This window comes from Gallus gallus, chromosome 8, assembly GCF_016699485.2.
Source record: "Gallus gallus isolate bGalGal1 chromosome 8, bGalGal1.mat.broiler.GRCg7b, whole genome shotgun sequence".
NCBI lineage: Eukaryota > Metazoa > Chordata > Aves > Galliformes > Phasianidae > Gallus > Gallus gallus.
In genome coordinates this window covers 27,040,761-27,057,647 of record NC_052539.1, presented here as the reverse complement: position 1 = coordinate 27,057,647, position 16,887 = coordinate 27,040,761, and the positions used below count along the sequence as shown (strand labels likewise).

The following is a 16,887-nucleotide window of genomic DNA, read 5'->3' as shown; positions in this document are numbered from 1 at the left end:
ATGGACTGAAGTAAGGAATGAGGATTTTTAAACCATACTAAAAAAAACTACAGGAAAAAAACACATACAAATCCAACTGAAGTATCTTTGTAATCCAGACTTACTGCCATTGCTCTGTCTATACAAATACATTCCTTATAATACCACAGCGCCAGTTAAATAAAACTCTGAGTTTAAACCACAGAGCAAGGTACAACAAAACCAAAAAGACATTCAAGCCTCCCCTCCTCCAGACCCCAACCTCCTGAAATATCTTGCTCAACAGTTCTTTTCCTGGGATTTGTCACATGCCTCCCCAGTTTCCAATACTTTGTGTTTCTCCTAAATTGAATGAGGTGCAATTCATCAGCTCATGGAGTGAGGCTGACTGCAGCTACAGACTGCATGGACATCCCTGAAATTTTACACCTTACAGAGCTATCAGAAAGCTTGCCATGGGCTGAAAGCTCTTCCTCTCTTTACTTCAGGCCACTGAGTACGTATGCCCAAGCTTGGTCTTCAGGGCACCGAGACCCTGAACACAAATCAGTCTGCAGATTCAGGGGTCCTGAGTCAAAAATGTTTTCCCTTCTGCTTCCTGCCTCTTCCCAGGCTCCCCACGGTACTTCACTATTTCTGACCCTTAGTGTCAGAATCCTGTTTTGTTAGAAAAAGCCCAGACACTGCCAAAAATTGCTCACAGTTCAAATGAGTGTCAGGAGAGACAGCGAGAGACGGACAAGAGCATAAGGAAACAGTGCAGTAATACTAGCTGGCATGAACGCATCGCATTAGCAGTCTAGAGGTTACCCCATTTTTCATAAGCATTAAATGTTTCTTTTTGCCCTGAGAACCTCAATCTCACAAAATATCCAATCTGAAGAGATTCTAATTCTCTTCATTGTTACTTCAATTCATTTCACTCCTGCCACATCATTCTCCAACATCTTGTTAGAGCCACCAACTTCATCGTAATATTAAACAGCTCACTCAGAAACCACGCAGCAATTTAGATTGCCATCTCCTGATACAGCACTTAGGTATGTATAATCACAGACTGCTGCACTGCAGTAGCAGACTCTACCAATGGAACAGGGAATACTGCAAGCATGACAATAAAGTCTACTGTTGTAGCATATAAAATGTTCAAGTTTCTTTTTTTTTTCCCCTGAAGTCAGCTTTGTCAGCACTATGCTAGAAAGTAAGAACTCAAACCATCATGACACACTGCTCTGAGCTCTTATATGAACAGATAAGGTAATAAATAACGGCACTTTTACACCACCTTTCTATGCTACTATCAGTTCTGTTATACATAAAATAAAACAAAACACAAGCAATGATATTTGCTTGTATTTTGTACAAATTGACCATTACAGTTCCTATATTCAGTAGGAGTAAGATAAAATATGCTGCATAAAAGCAGGTAATAACATTAGCTTTATTTAGGAAGTAGGGAAAAAATCCGAGCTGGCAGAGGACTAATTGCTCTGCCAGGAACCCTTCCTATGCACCTGGTAAACAATAAACTCCATTTTGCATCATGAAAATCAGTAATACATCCAAGCCAATTCCTACACAGTACACACCTACATCTGTCCCACAGTACTGCTCCTTTTGGTGGCTCTAAATCTAAGAAGAATGCACTTATCAACGTGAATTAATTCACATTTGTGAAATATTTGAGAACAAATGAAAATTCAGAGATCTCTCACTCCAGACAAGTCAGTCCTGCAATACAATTGCCTATTACCCTGGTATCTGAGTTTCTCTTGCTATCTCTAGCGTCACATCTCACCCCAATAATATTATTACTCACAAAATGAAAAATAAGAACTGAAGAAGAGCCTAAAGAAATTACTCTAGGCCACACAGGAAAGTCTGTGAAGATGAACAGATCTCAAGCTCGCCTTACACACCAGACTACTACTTTGTTTCCATCCATTATAACACAGAATATTCTATTCCGTACCATAACTTCTTTGCAAAGCTGAACCAGTGACTTATGACTATTTATGGTGTAGCATTTTTATTTCATAACCAAGGTAACACAAGGTATTTTAATGAGTTAGTAAAGTTGATCAGACAGTCCAGTAACTGCATTGGCAACTGTATGCCTAGTTTTCACAATACAATTAATATACCAACAGCTGTTAGAATCTATTTTACAGGGAATCCATCCTGGAGTGCATCCGATACTGAAATGTAATCTGAAGAATATTTTATTTTTTGACTGTAAAATGTTATTTCCTGTCCCTATAAACTTCAGCTGAACCAAAAGAATAAACAAATACCTGTGGAGCTTCAAGGATTATTGAGAAATTGGTATTATCTCTTGGTTCTGGAGATCCGGGGCTGGTTTTCATGTTGCTGGTATCCATACCATGCGTGTTCTCCTCCTCCTCCTTGCTTTCTCCCTAAGCAAAGTGATCAAAATGATAAGTCAGGAAAACAACCAACAAAAAACCTAAAAGTTCACATTTTTTAAGTAAATGGAAGAGGGAGAAACACCCATTGGAAAAGAAGGTGGAAAAAGTAACAGAAGGATAAAAAAAGTCACAAATGGAACGGGTGAAGAGAAGAGCCTTTGTTCTTTTTAGATATTAGCATATATATATAGATAGATAGATTCAAAAATGCATGGGGAAGACAAATACAAGCATACAAAGAATGAAATATTACTTTCTCAGAGAAGGAAAAAAATGTATTTAATGGCCTTCCTACATTCTTATTTCACCACTCTGCTACCATTTTGAACCACAAGCACCTTCTATCAGATGGTGCTTCGCTTCAATTAATTGTGTCTGCTTGCTCTTTGAAAAGCAACACTGCAGCCTTTTCAAGTAAACTCCTATCTGTTCCTAAGCCCTGATTCCAGAAAAAAAAATTCTACTTGAATTTACACTCTTGACTTCAAACACATCACAGAATGAGAGAGAAAAAAATCCAAGTTCTTACCACCAACGGTTTGCAGATTCCAAGAGAAACTCTTCCTGGGGGCACAGATTTCAACACCTCTACTGCCTCCGTTAAAGTTGTGCTGTCTAAATATTTCTCATTTACAAATACCAAGCGGTCACCGGGTAGAAGCTCACCACCACGTTCAGCTACTCCACCTGCCACCAACGAGCTGATCACAATGGCTGTTCTCGTTGGATCCAAGGGATCCTGAAAAAGAATCCCCAGAAAGGTGGTGATTATTCTGAACGTGTAAGGAGGAGTTAAGCATGTTCCTCATCTTATACAAACTGAAGCTTGCTAACGTATCACTAATATGGCCACAGCTTGTAGTTTACGGAAAGAAAGGTTTGCAGCAGGAAGATATTCTGTCCCTTGCTTAATCCATTAAGAAATTTTAAATTCTAAAGCTGACTGATGCCCTGCCTGCCCTCTTCTCACATGCAGAGAAACAGCCAGGCCAACCTGGAAATAGAAAAACAACACTGGCACTCGTCCACAGCCCTCTGTCCAGTCTGTTCTGTGTTAGCGTTACATAAAATAACCATCCTGCTTGCAATTCAAGAGCTTCATCGCAGCTAAATTTGTCTAAAAGAAAAATCACTGCAAGATTAGAAATTTAATTAAAGTTATTAAAGAATTAAAGTCGCAACATCCAAGAAACAGTACAGTGCATTTACTAAACTACCACAGTATTTCTGCTTTGTGAAATCTGCAGACAACTTATGGAAAACAATTTATGCATGAAGCTTCCCTGAGAACAGAGGGTCAGCACCAGAAGAGCAACCAAGATCATTAATAAAGACACAGAACATTGTAGTGATGAATACAGAGGAACGTGAAGTAGGTAATGTTATACACATTGAAGAGACTGTAAATTGATGCAAAGATACCACTTTTCATACATTTTTTTTCCCCCAGTATTTACCTTTGCATTGTGTTGGGTACCACTTCTAGAATACATTCAGCCTTTTAAAAATCCATTCTGAATCCAATGAAATCACCCAAACTAATTACGCTGTGGCAGGAAGACACAGATTTTTTTATTTTTAGTTTTTAATTAGAAGCCCTTCTTCTCCTCTTTGCTAAGTGCTCGTAAAGTTCAGAAATGTTCCTTGCATGCACTATGTCTTCAAAAGCATAATCATGAACTATTCTTCCCCCTGAGGACTTGCATCTTATTCAGGGCACAGGAGGGATCCAAAAAGGCAAAATTCAAGTCACAAAGACCACCACGAATTTGCAGCTCAGTGTTAATTTGAAAACAGGAATGTTTTTCTCTTTTATACAACTCTACACTGCTTTCCAAGTGAACATTTTTTTTAAGGTATGTACAAACATATGAGGCAATGAATGTAATGTCTGCAAATTGGCTGAAATTAGAGGAGCGAAATTAGAGTTCGGCAGGAAGAGCCATGCTGAAACAGAATTCAAGTAATATAGTAATAACTAGTAATAACTCTCTCCTGCTCTACTGCTTAATCCCCCCATTTTATAATCTTCACAAGCACTAGGTGTCCGCGCTGTAGGAAGAGGCTTCCTTGCTGGTATCATGTCTCAATAATCAAGCCCAGCAACCTCCCTTCTGCTGCACAATGGTGTTCTGCCTACTGAACGAGTGCCAGGACGCATGGGCTGCCCGACTGCTTGTGTTCAGACCTGCCTCATGCAACACGGAGTGGAGAGGATTTCATGTGGTTCAAACACCACGCTATTCACATTCTGCATTCGCCTTGGGAATTACTTGAAAAAGAAAATAATAACAACAAAGAAAAATGCCAGAAGTCCAGAACAGTTCAAAGGTCCCAAGAAGATAAAAAAAAAAAAAAATTAAAAAAAATTTGCTTTAAAAGAGCTAAATTTTGACAATGTAAAGCTCCTGCTGCCCTGCGTGTGCACAGCCAGCTTTACCTGCCCTTCCCAACCACGTGCCCAGCCATCCCGATGGCAGCTGAGCACAGAACAAACACTCCATTTAACAAAGACTTTTCAAATTTTTTTGATTTGGGGGGTTTTCTCCAACGCAAAATAAAAATAACCCTTCAGACTTCCTTGCAAAATCAGGACCGCATGAAGACAGCTGTTTTGAAGCAAGGAGGACTGCTCCCATTTTGCTTTGCTAATAGAACTAACCCAGCAAGTTTATTTTTTATCACGGGTTCATCTTGCCATGGCAAGCAAGGTTTGTGCCCATTCCCTAAATGGATGAATGAGCTCTCAGCAAAACTATACCTTTGCTGACACAACAGCTTTTATACTATGACTTTTGCTGGCTTAGCTATATTGATTAAAATAATAATAATAATAGAACAAAACAAAACCAGCACTCATCTTTACTGATGCAGATAAGCTGACAAAATATTTGCAAGTGAATGACTGGTCCAGTAATTATGGCACTGACTGAGAATGTGGGAGAACCAGGTTCAAATCCTGTTCTGTCTGATCCAAAGTTTCTTTTCTTTTGGTTCCCAAGCAGAATCACTTAAACAGCACATGGGAGTCTCACCATCAGCTTCTCCTATACAGATACTCAGAGTCAGTGGCCTAGCCACCACGTTTCTGGTGACAAATGGTCCTGTTTTCACCTAAACTTTCACTGAAATCAAAACATTTTGGCATTAGTAAAATCAGTATGTTTTGGTGGATTTAGTGTAGCTGAAGAAGTGTTCCAACCGACTCTAATCCTCCTGTTAAAATGAAAAATGGCAGAGTTCCTGCAACTGCACGCAGTTCCCACGCAGCAATGTTTTGAGAGCAGCACGGTTATCAGCACTGCTTTGTAACACCTCACATGCAGGAACATAGGCCATATATCAGAACAAAAAGCAGCAGAAGAAATCTTTCGAAAGGGGACTGTATTAAAAATTGTTGATCAGGTGAACACACAAAGCAAGGGTTATAATTACACTGCTGTTTTCAAGCAGAGGGAGCTATTGTACAGGAAGAGAAGAGCGATGTAAACTGCACAGTAACAGGGTTAAGTCTGTAATGCGGGCACTGCTGTACAAACCCCAAATGTTTGTTACCAGGACTGTGAATCACAATGTTATTGCCACAAGAAATGTAACAAAAGCCACATGTGAAGACAGACCTACTCAGTTTGAAGGTGTAATCTTTTATATGCGTTCTTTATAACTTCAGGGTGACTACAACTGTGGGTTGCGCTGTGCTTTTCTTACCAAAACAAAGGAGCAGTGTTTTTCTGCAAACTTAGCATTATGATTTAAACTCAAGCCCAAATGCACCTAAAGAACAACACCTGCTAAAGCTAGACGGCAAACACTGAATTCACATCTGTAAACAGTGAGTACAACTGGGCTGAGAGGGCTCTTTTTTTTCCTTTAATAAAGAAAGCAGTGCTAGCAGCCAGCTGAAAAACAGATTCTTTCTTTCCATACTAACTGCAAGAGGGAAGTTCACTCACAGAGAGAGCCCTGCCAGGCTCTGGGGCCACCTCCATGCTAACAGACCAGCCAGAGCCATTCGAGGTCACAGAGCAACACTGACTGCACACATTTACCGAAGGCTTCTGGTTCATTTCACCTGGCTTATGGCAAGCCAGCTAATAGTGATTTTCAGCCACCAGCAGTCAGGTCTGCATTTCAGTCTGCTTACTGGGTTGGATGTTGTTATAGGCTGGGAGGGAACCCCCAACCCAGACCCAGTGCTGAGCTGTTGCTGTAACGGTACATTGCCGGAATACACAAATGGCACAACATCAACAATTTAAGCAGTTTTTATCTTTCCACACACACTTCTGCATTATAACAATTATGGAATGTGTAGATGGCATCCCTGGGTAAGCTGGTCATCTTAGAATGGGCATAAATCAGGACTGGGGTGTATAGAGAGGGACTTTTAACTTCTGTTTACTGCACAAAGGAATCTATATTTATAAACAATGAGGAAAAGGAATCAGACTGGTAATTAAAGCTACCAAGAGACAAAGCCTCCTTGCTCTAAGGCACCAATACAAACTCTTTTAGAAAAAGTAAATAATAATAATAATAATAAAAACAATCACGTGTTAAAAAAAAAAAAAGGAATATTTGCCACTTGACTTAATGCTGAAAGCTGAGCATTGCCGTGCAGAGCAGCAGCCCAGGCAAGGCCTCCGGGTATCCCTCTGAGGAACTGGGATGCTGTAGCTGTCGCTCTCCTGAGCCAGCCACAGAGTATACGAACTTGTTTAAAATAGTCACAATTTATTCATACTTAGCACACCACATATTTAACTACATTGAACCGGAGTTCTTCCCATCCCCCTACCGCTCCTCATCAGAATCCACAAACGTTTCCTGGAGTCCAGGTGTCAGATTTTTCCCTTCCTTCTCAGAGCCTCATTTGTTCTGGATCCATTTAGCAGCGCTCAGAGTCAGGCAGGGGCCGCAGCCGTCGCTGCCTCTGGGATCCCTGCATTCAGGGTTATACAGAGCCTCTTAAAAACTCGAGTTCTGCAAATATGTTAGGAGCCCCAGGAGCACCGAGTTACAGAGTCCTACGTGCAACTCTGCCGGGGTGTGTAATTTCACGTGGCTTTGAGCGAGGGGCTGAGCACAAGAGCCGAGGTTCACACTCAGTTAGCGACCAGAGCTCCTTGAGGAACACAACTGGAAACATAACCAACGCACATCACCTCCGCCCATCTTCCTAGAAAATGGAAACGCTGAGAACGGGTTGCCGGCATCCCTGCGAGCGCTGAGCTTCCCTCAGCAGGCCCCAGAGGGCAGCACGGGCCCGGCCCACAGCCCGCCCTCAGGCTGCAGCTCGGAGCCCCTCGGCCCGCAGGCGGTGTGCTGGGGCTCCGCTGGGTGCAGGCAGCTACCGCATTGCTGGGGTCTGCTCGGTGTTTTCCTGCTTTAAAGGCTCCTATGGAAATGTAAGGCAAAGCTGCGGGTGACTGACATTTACTGCACAAAGTCACTCTCACTCACTTGCAGGCTATATTAGTTTTGGCATCATTTAAGATCTAAATTCAGCTAGCCCGACTTCCTAGAATGTTTTAGCTTTCTTCGAGCAACAAACTGCCTGCTGCCACACAAACACTGCTCTGAAAACACACATCAAAAATAGCATGGCAAAGAATCCCAAAAGAAACAGTTTGAAACTTTTTTTCCTGCACCAATTTTGATTTATCTGAACAATTTTACAAGTGCCAATTTGTATACTTGCGGGAGAGCCAAAACAAACACATGTTAGAGCTCAGAGGTCAGAGCAGCTCAGCTTCATTACATTTTGCATGGGACCACTTCCAGGTCTAACATACATATACATATTTAAAACCCTCCAGTCTGCAGTCTCACTCATCTCTGAGTGAGATACCAGACTGAGAGCTTCCCAAACACAGCACTGCAGCATACTGTACCAGGAGCACACAAACATCAACAAACAAAAGGACCACGCAAACGCCTTTATGTTCATCTTACTGTTAAGGTAGAACAATGGCAGAACAATCGCACAAAGTCATTTACCTGTATGCTCAGTGTTGTGATACCATTCCTGATACTCATCTGTGCTCTCACTTTGTGGAGTGTGGCTCACTGCCTTTGCAGAGCCATCCTCTGCATGCATACCAACAGCAGGATGCAAGAGGGAAGAAAGAACGAAATTACATCCCTTTCAAAGCCATTAAGCGCTGCCATACTGAACAGAGGACAGGTGGAACCAACAATGTTTGAAACCCAATTCCCTCCCTCGGGTGGCCTCAAGGAGACTCCAGGTCCAAACCTTCTGGTCATGCACCACCAGCAGAGTTACAGGTGTTGACCTTAAGAACTGCCAAAGGTACTCTAAGGCCTAAAAAAACCTTCCCTGAGAAAGTACAGTTTTTGTTAGATCCACCGTTCTTCAAGTTATTCAAGGCATCGTGGGCAGGCAGACAAATGTAAAGCATTTAAGACTCCTTTCTGCCTCTCCCGCTCTTGTTAGGCTGAAGTCAGCAGGACCACTTAAAAAGAAGTCTACACAACATAAACAGCTGCTGGCTGTACCAAGCAAACATAAGCTGATGTGCTAAAGTAATACAAACTTAAATACAGGAAGGCATCCAAGGAAGATGACTGAACTTTGTTGTGTTCTAAGGCAAAGCACTGGATAACTATTGATCCACAGTAAGGGAATAAAGCAAAGTATTTCAGCAGCTCAGGGTTGCAGCCAGCATTAATCAAGCCTTCTGTTGTGGGAAAAGTTAGCAAAGAAACAGGAACTTGCAGAGGAAAGGAAAAAAAAACAAAACAAAACAGAGCCACACCTAAAGGAGAAGAGATAACAGGAAAATAAGCGCAAGTGGCACAGTGATTTCCCACACTGGGCTTTCATTGCCTGCCATGTGAAGTCACGTAAGCCTTCTGCAGCAAGAAGGAGCACGGTGGCCAGCCACCACACAGAGCAGTGCAGGACTAGCAGAGCTACAGCAAGCACCACGCAGCCAGAGCTCATCTCCCCATCAGGAACCTGGGACAAAAGTGCCTCCAGAGAACGATCAAAAGAAAAAGCACTTGCTCTCTACTGCTATCCTCAAATTATAAGATGAAAGATAGGCATTGACTGTGGCAGTTCTGAAAGTGGCACTGTGCAGTGGACTCATGCACTTGTCACTATCTTTTAATTTATCAAACTTTTCAGTCAACTTAAGGTTTCATCCACCTTTCATATTTGCTCTCAACAGAGCTAAAGTCACAGGGATTACATTCATTAGTCTCTTAATAGCTTAGACTTTCAGACTTCCAGCTCCAGAAAAAAAACACACTGAGTGCTGACTACAGGGAAAAGCCAAAGAGATAAGGGAAAAAAAAAACCTGAACTCATAAGGAAATGGAGGAAAGCCACTGAGTGATGAGATAAAAGGAGGGATAAAGATGCGTGGGAATAAAGGAAAAAATACCAACACGCCAAGGGAAAAAGTGCAACCTGCATAACTTACAGCCAATGGTCTTAATGCACATACTGAGTTTGATCAGCTTTCAGATTCAAACCATCCACTCAGATAGCCAAGCAGGCACTTCCATCAGGTAGGTGTGCTGACCTTAACACTGTTAGCCCACGGCAGTGCAGTGTGTGTCTTTGGACAGACTAGAGCTCTCTGCATGGAGACCCTGTATCCTGAAGAGCAAACACATGAATTATGGAAAATTTGCTACAGAAAAAAACTTCAAAAGAAGCATAGTGAGACAGAAGATTATGTTGTTGGTTTTTTTTTTCTGCAATTAGGATCTGCAAACAGTGATGTGGGCCACAGAAAGCTTGCAACAGTATGGATGGTAGAGAAGACAGAATGGTGGGCAACAAGGTTGCTGAGAATTTTAAGGCCACTATGAAAAGCAGGCAGAGCAGGCAGAAAAGCTCCGGGTCCAACAGTACTACTTGGATTTGGGGGACGAGACATCTTCCAGAAGGGTGAGGTATTAAGAGAACAGAATTCCCCATAGCTTCCATGAGTTTTCAGAAATCTTCACGCTTATCCATCAACATACACCTCAAATCTCATCAGTTCAGAGCAACAGATCCAGAACTGCCTGGGTTGAGCTTTTACATGCTCCTCCATCGCCACACGCTCACTGAAAGACCAGCACAGCTTTCAAATAAGCAGCACTTGATTATAGAGCTTCTCTGGTCTTCTCTACATTTTCATACCGTTGCTGAAACTTTCTAAGTGCTTATAATAGAAGAGTCTAACTACAGTTTTGGCCCTTTAAATTCTCGCCTTCTCTTGCTGGCAGAGGACATCTGTGGAATAATAATGAATTTCCTTGGTTTGGGGTTTTTTTGTTTTTATTAAAAGCTATTCTTTCTAGCAGGAAATGAAAAAGAACAACCAGATTGGTAGAACATGGGAGAATAGGGAAAACATTTATAAAGATTCATAATATACTGCTTAGCATTTACTTCAAGGATGTGTGACAAACCAAGGAGAACGAGGAGTTCTAAGTAACGCTCTGATTTCTCTGCAGACTCAGGTACCATTCCCAGCCCTGGCTGCTGCAGCTCACAAAAGGCAGGGTCTGTGCAGGACAGCTGCCCATAGTACACACACTGCGCATGAGATTCCTTCCTGCCTTCTCGCTCCAGGTCAGACTGATGATTTCCTCGAGCCCAACTTCAGGGTATACCCAAGCCCCAGTGTGTCTTCCTGCATCCAAGTTCTTCAGCTGCTCTATCCTAACCAATCTTTTCCTGTGCATCTGTCTGTATCTCATGCTGAGATACATAGTCTCTGATTTCTTACTGAAGTGGTTTTTGGTCTCCCTGCGCCTTTAGTACTGTCGTACTGAGGTTTGGAAGCCGCTGATCATGAACACCCTAGAAACTTCACCAGGAATGTGCTCAGTTGCATTCACCAGCTCTTCAGTCCTGAAAAGTAGTATTTAAGCTGAACTCCAAGAGAATTTTTCAAAAAGCTACATTGAATTCAATTCATGACACACCATTAAGAATTATTTCACAAATGAAGCAGCTTAATATGATTTAAAGGATGCAGAACTTTCCCATAGGGGGAGAGAAGCAAATCCTCCGTGAGATGAGTACCAACACAGTTGGTACCGAGGCTTATGGAACTTTGATGTTAATGAATGTGGATGGGTTGTAGAGATGGGAGAAAAGCAGCCTTTATCAGTTTTCCCAGTACCAAGCTGATAGCCATTGTAAAACTGCTTTTTAATACAGCTGTGCAGCTTTTGCTAGTAAGCCACAGGTTTCCATCACATGATCAGGTGAAAATGTGCTTAACAAGGACATGAATATGCTCCTTTGTTCATAACAAACTTATCACAAGACAGACAGAGCTCAAATTATCACAAGAGGGCAAATGTTTAGCCAGCAACTCGTCAAAGCATTCCAGCCATCTCGCTGTCGGACAGTCCAAAAGAGAAAAAAGAATAATCTGGTTGGATACCACCTTCTACGAATAAGTCAGACTGCTTTTTTGTAATTCTACATCTGGAGTCTGTTTGTTTGGGGCATAAAGAAATGAGAAAAGATAGTTGGGGATGCTTAAATTGCTTCACTTCCTGTTGTGAATGACTGCAAGTGATTTTGTTGTAAAAAAGAAAACGATTGTTTCTCATGCTCCCTGGGAAAAGGGCAAAACATAACCTGCTGAATGTGCAGCAAGAAAGACTTTAGTTCAACACTAAGAAAATACTGGTAATGATAATGAAGATAAGCCCAGGAATAAGAAGATTGTGGAGTCCCTACGGCTAGATCAAAGTGAAAGCCCGCTAAGCACTGACCCAGGAGGGTGAAGGCAGGCACGCTTCACGCTGTTCCAGGTCTGGGTAGCACAAGGCTCATACAGTATGGATATGCCTGTCACTTCTTGCACAGATGGGCAGTCATTTATACCCACACTGGCACGGCTAACCCTGCAGGCTCCTGCACCCCGCAGATCTATGGGGCGGCAGTGCCCGGCACTGGGCCTTGGCTTTCAAGGACAGCTTGCAGTGAAGCAGCATCTCACATGAGCTATGCAAAATGTCAGCCCTCTCTATTCCAGCCCTTATCCTCTCTAGTTTCACGCACTGTAAAACAGCTGCTTTAAAATACTCTGACTTTAAAGCACAGTAAATTAAGCTCCACATAAAGTCCATTCAGCTTTTTGTTTAATTTGATAAAAGCTCATCAGACCATTCAAGTTCCCTTCTGGTCAATACTGCCTCAAGAAATCTGCAATTCAGCTACCTGTGGTTTTTCCAATATTTCTGTAAAACATTACTGACAGAATCTATTTGCCTGCATGCACTGTGTCTTTGCTGAACACGGTTTCAGGGCTACTCAAAGTACCCTTTATACTACTGTGATCATTTCTACCTCTCAAAGTGTGTGTTTTCCCTCCTCTCACTCTACCTCCTGCAATGGCAGTCAGCTTCACATGGCATTTCGCCTGTATTTAACCTGCTGACGTATTGTGCCCTCTTCCATTTTTCACTTCTGTGTAAGAAAAAGTGTTGGGTCTTGGTAATGATGGCTTGGTTCTTGACTTGTTGGCTAGAAGGTTTAACTTCAGGCTAGACAAGGTACTAGCAAGCCAGATGCTTTTACATCTATTGCTGTAGCCCTTTGCATCAGTTCATCCCAAAGCACTCTACAAGCAGTATACCGGGTCCCCCACTCACCATCAAGACCTACTTGCCGCTAACTGCGCCAGCAACACTACATAAAAGTTAGTTAAGAGGTGAAAAAGAGAGCAACTTCTCCAAGTGAAGTTACAGGGAAATTAAGGGAGGTAGAGTATATTACTTTGTGGAGAAATTGGCGAGAGGACCAAACAGCACACCTTTTTAATGGCCAGGAATGGGGCAGGCTCCTTGTTCGTGGTAGGATGACCAGTGAGGAGGCTGCTGCTGAGGCCCCCAGGGCTGACGATGCTGTATCAGGTGGGGAAGCACGTAGATCCCACCAGCAGGGATGTGCACCTCCCTCTGCAGGCCTATCACCTATGTGTTAGCAAGAAAAGGCAACTCCTAGCTTTGAAAGGATCCCAACACAGCAGCAACAACAGAAAAATACACAGAAGATTTCATTCTAATAATTCTTTGATGTTTGCTATTCTAAATAAGCCATAACACTCCAGGGAAAAAAAAAAAAAAGAAAAAGAAAAACAAACAGTGAAACCGACCATTTCAAGAACTACACCACAAGATCAGCCCTCCTCATCCACCTCCCTTCTCATCCACTGTTAACCTTGCCAGCAAGAAACCAGTTTCAAAGATTTTAAGATCTCCTGCTATATAATGAGAAATTAGGACGTTCAGCAGAAGAGGAAAAAAGATTTTTTTTTATCCAGTGATCATGTGAAGCTGAATGGCATCCTATCCAAATACAGCCTTAATAATAGAGAAGCTAAATCTAACCCATTTCTTTAACAGTAACCCAAAGTTTTAGGAACAACTGAGCAGTCCTTCAAAGAGGACCTTAATTAATTAATGAGAAGGCTCTGTCTTGAGCACTTAAATCCCTCAAGACAGAGGAAAGAAAACACAGGACAAAGTAGTGATACTATTGATTATGCATAATTGGTATAATTAATTTGTAATTAGTTCATTAAAATATATAGGCATTGGAATTATGCTTGTACATTTCTGGGAATATCCTGCAAGTCACTTGGGATATGCTTATCATTTATTTGATAGATGAGACATTATTAGAAAGACAGCCCATTAAAAATTCATACACCAGAGTAATAATTTCTCCATCTCAGCATTCAGTTTTCTAAGTACTCGGACGTCTATTCTACTTCACTAATAGTTTTTATTAATACTGTCTTCTCAGAGCATGACATGGGAACTGCAGCATTTTAGACGACTGAAGCACAATATCCCAGTGCAGTTTTGAGAAAACAAGATGACTGAAACTAGAAATGATGTACCACAAGAACATTCAGCACTATGTCTCACTTTATAATCAAAATTAAGATGGAAAGTAAAAAGCCTTGTGGTTCTAAGTGAGTACTAAACATCAATGGAAAGCAGTAGGGAGATACTTCCACAGCATCACGAGCAGCCTGGTCTCTAATTAGCATTCTTTCACTTCTGCAGCACATCTGGCACTGCTCACTGTCATAACAGACCCCAATGCAAACACATCTGTAGAAGCAGGATTTCAGGGGTTCTTAAACCCTGCAGATAACTGTCACCATTCTCCCACGAGAAGCAACTGAAGGGGGTTGGCATACACTGGTACTTCAATAGGATTTCTAAGATGTTATCATAACTTGACGTAGGTGGAAAGTAAGGAAGAATAATAGCGCATCACAGTTTTATCCTGTTGTGCTACTTTAAACATTCCTACCAATCTTTCTGAAGCCCTGCTGCTATTTCTGAAACTCCATTTCAACCAACAGCTACAAAAATATTTTGATCTTAAGAAATCCAGAACACAGTTACATCACCTCAAAGTTGGGTTCTTGAAATGTACATTTCCTAAAGCTTCCATAACAAAGAGTCAGTTATGAGTGTAATTCTCAGCACCGAGAGGGCCTTCTGTTCAGACTCACCTCTCACCCAGACGGTGGTGATGCACTGTTCCCAGGTTGCCCAAGGAGGCTGTGGATGCCCCATCCCTGGAGGCATTCAAGGCCAGGCTGGATGTGGCTCTGGGCAGCCTGGGCTGGTGGTTGGCAACCCTGCACATAGCAGGGGGTTGAAACGAGGTGAGCATTGTGGTCCTTTTCAACCCAGGCCATGCTGTGATTCTATGATTCTTTCAGGAAGTCTTGCCATTGCACCCTGCCTCCAGCAGCACTAATGGCAGCCTACAAAGGTTGGTCCATTCCTGACACGAATCACTCAGGTACACAAAGCTAAGCCATGTGAACTTCTGTCTTGGCTTTGCTCGTTTTGAGTAATCTATTGGTTGTTTTTAAATGAATAGTGGACATAAGTGCAAGCAGTGTACTTGCCACAAGGCTTGAATCTCTTCTTGCAAAGCAAAGTATGAGTCTCAAAAATGTTGCTGTTTAAAAACAGTAATTGTAAAAAGAAATGTTGAAAACAGTTAGATCTCCAGATCCTTTAAACTACAATTAAAAGCTCCACTGTAATTTTGTGTTACTTGGCAACCTTTCTTTGGCATTTCTGAACACTCTCCCAGTAACCACATAAATTTTTACTCTCTCCAATTTAGCATGGACAATTATTTGTTTTCTTTGCCCTGCACTCAAGAATACGATGGATGTATTTACATAAGTGCACACAGTCACAGACATCTCTATATAAAAATTAATCTGCAGATGATGAAAAGAGTAAAAGATCTAAGAGGCAAATCCCAAACAAAAGCACATACTTTATACATAAATATCTTGAAATTATAAAGATCCGAGATTAAGTGGTTTACCACTCATTTAGAATTGATTAGAATGCATTTAAATTTAGCTGAAAGTATCACAACATTGCTCATGTATTTGCATCTGTGAATAAGTAAATAAAAAGCCTGTTATTAAAGCCTTCATTAATTCTGATTATATGAGAACTTAAAAGCAAATCTGTGTGTTACTGCTCTGTAAAGACTCCAAGCAACTCTGCAGTAAAGCTGGCACTGTAACACAACATGTGTCAGTGAAAATGACTAACAGGATCTATTTTCAGTAATCTTAAATCACACTGGTAAAATATAGAATTAATGGTTATGCATAATACTTCAGATTTTTTTTCTTAATTCATTCCCAATGCATGTTGTATTGTATCAAAAATATAATTGAATTTTATAGCACTTGACATTTATTCACAACAGTTGAATACATTTTATTAGACTACAACATTCAGGCAGCATTCAGATGTGATGTGTATATTATTATGTGGAGTGATCCAACTGCTTTATTCCCTTCTAAGTATGATGGCTAGATGTTAAAAATATGTCACTTTGACTAGAAAAATCAAGAACATTTCATTCTGACTTCAGATTTCCAGTTTCTATAAAGCAGTATTTTGGAAAGAAGGATTAATGAATTTCAGTAGAATTTTCCCACAGTTAAAGATTTCTCTGTTAATTTCTAAAAAGTTCCATTGTTACATATATAACCTACTCCAAAATGTTTCTTGGAGAAATCAGTTTTAAGCTACAAATGGCTCCTGAATGTCAATGTATATCCAGCATACCAGTTTAAAAGTTCAAGCAGGGAAACATAATTAAGAAACAAAACAAAACAGAAACATTAATAAGGTTCTTCAAGCTCTAATCTTATACTAATTAGTTAAAGCATATTTGCATTTACATAAACATGAATTTGGTACACTGGATCACCTGTCAGCCCTGACATTCCCTTTTGACTGTGAAGGACAGACGTGGTAAAGCTCCACCTTTGTAAACTTTCCTTTAAAATCTGATAGTTTTGCTTTTATGGCTTGATTCAATGCCTGAAATGGTGAACCTTTATAGGACTTGCGTGTGACCACAAACTGCAGGCTAGTACTGCATTTTATGAACAAAATGCTTTAAGGCAATAAGGAGGAAAAAGAA

The 16,887-nt window shown here is 41.2% G+C and overlaps 1 protein-coding gene across 13 annotated transcripts in view; it reads right to left on the bottom strand.

Annotated features, from left to right (window-relative positions):
* PATJ (PATJ, crumbs cell polarity complex component) overlaps positions 1–16,887 on the bottom strand; it is a 142,289-nt gene that overhangs the window by 87,510 nt on the left and 37,892 nt on the right. For all 13 annotated transcript variants that reach the window (XM_025153268.3, XM_046944710.1, XM_046944709.1 and 10 more), the window contains 2 exons: positions 2,938–3,147; positions 2,274–2,396 (listed from right to left, as the gene is read on the bottom strand). In XM_025153268.3, coding sequence (XP_025009036.2) covers positions 2,274–2,396; positions 2,938–3,147 — 333 coding nt within the window. The remainder of the gene's footprint in view (positions 1–2,273; positions 2,397–2,937; positions 3,148–16,887) is intronic.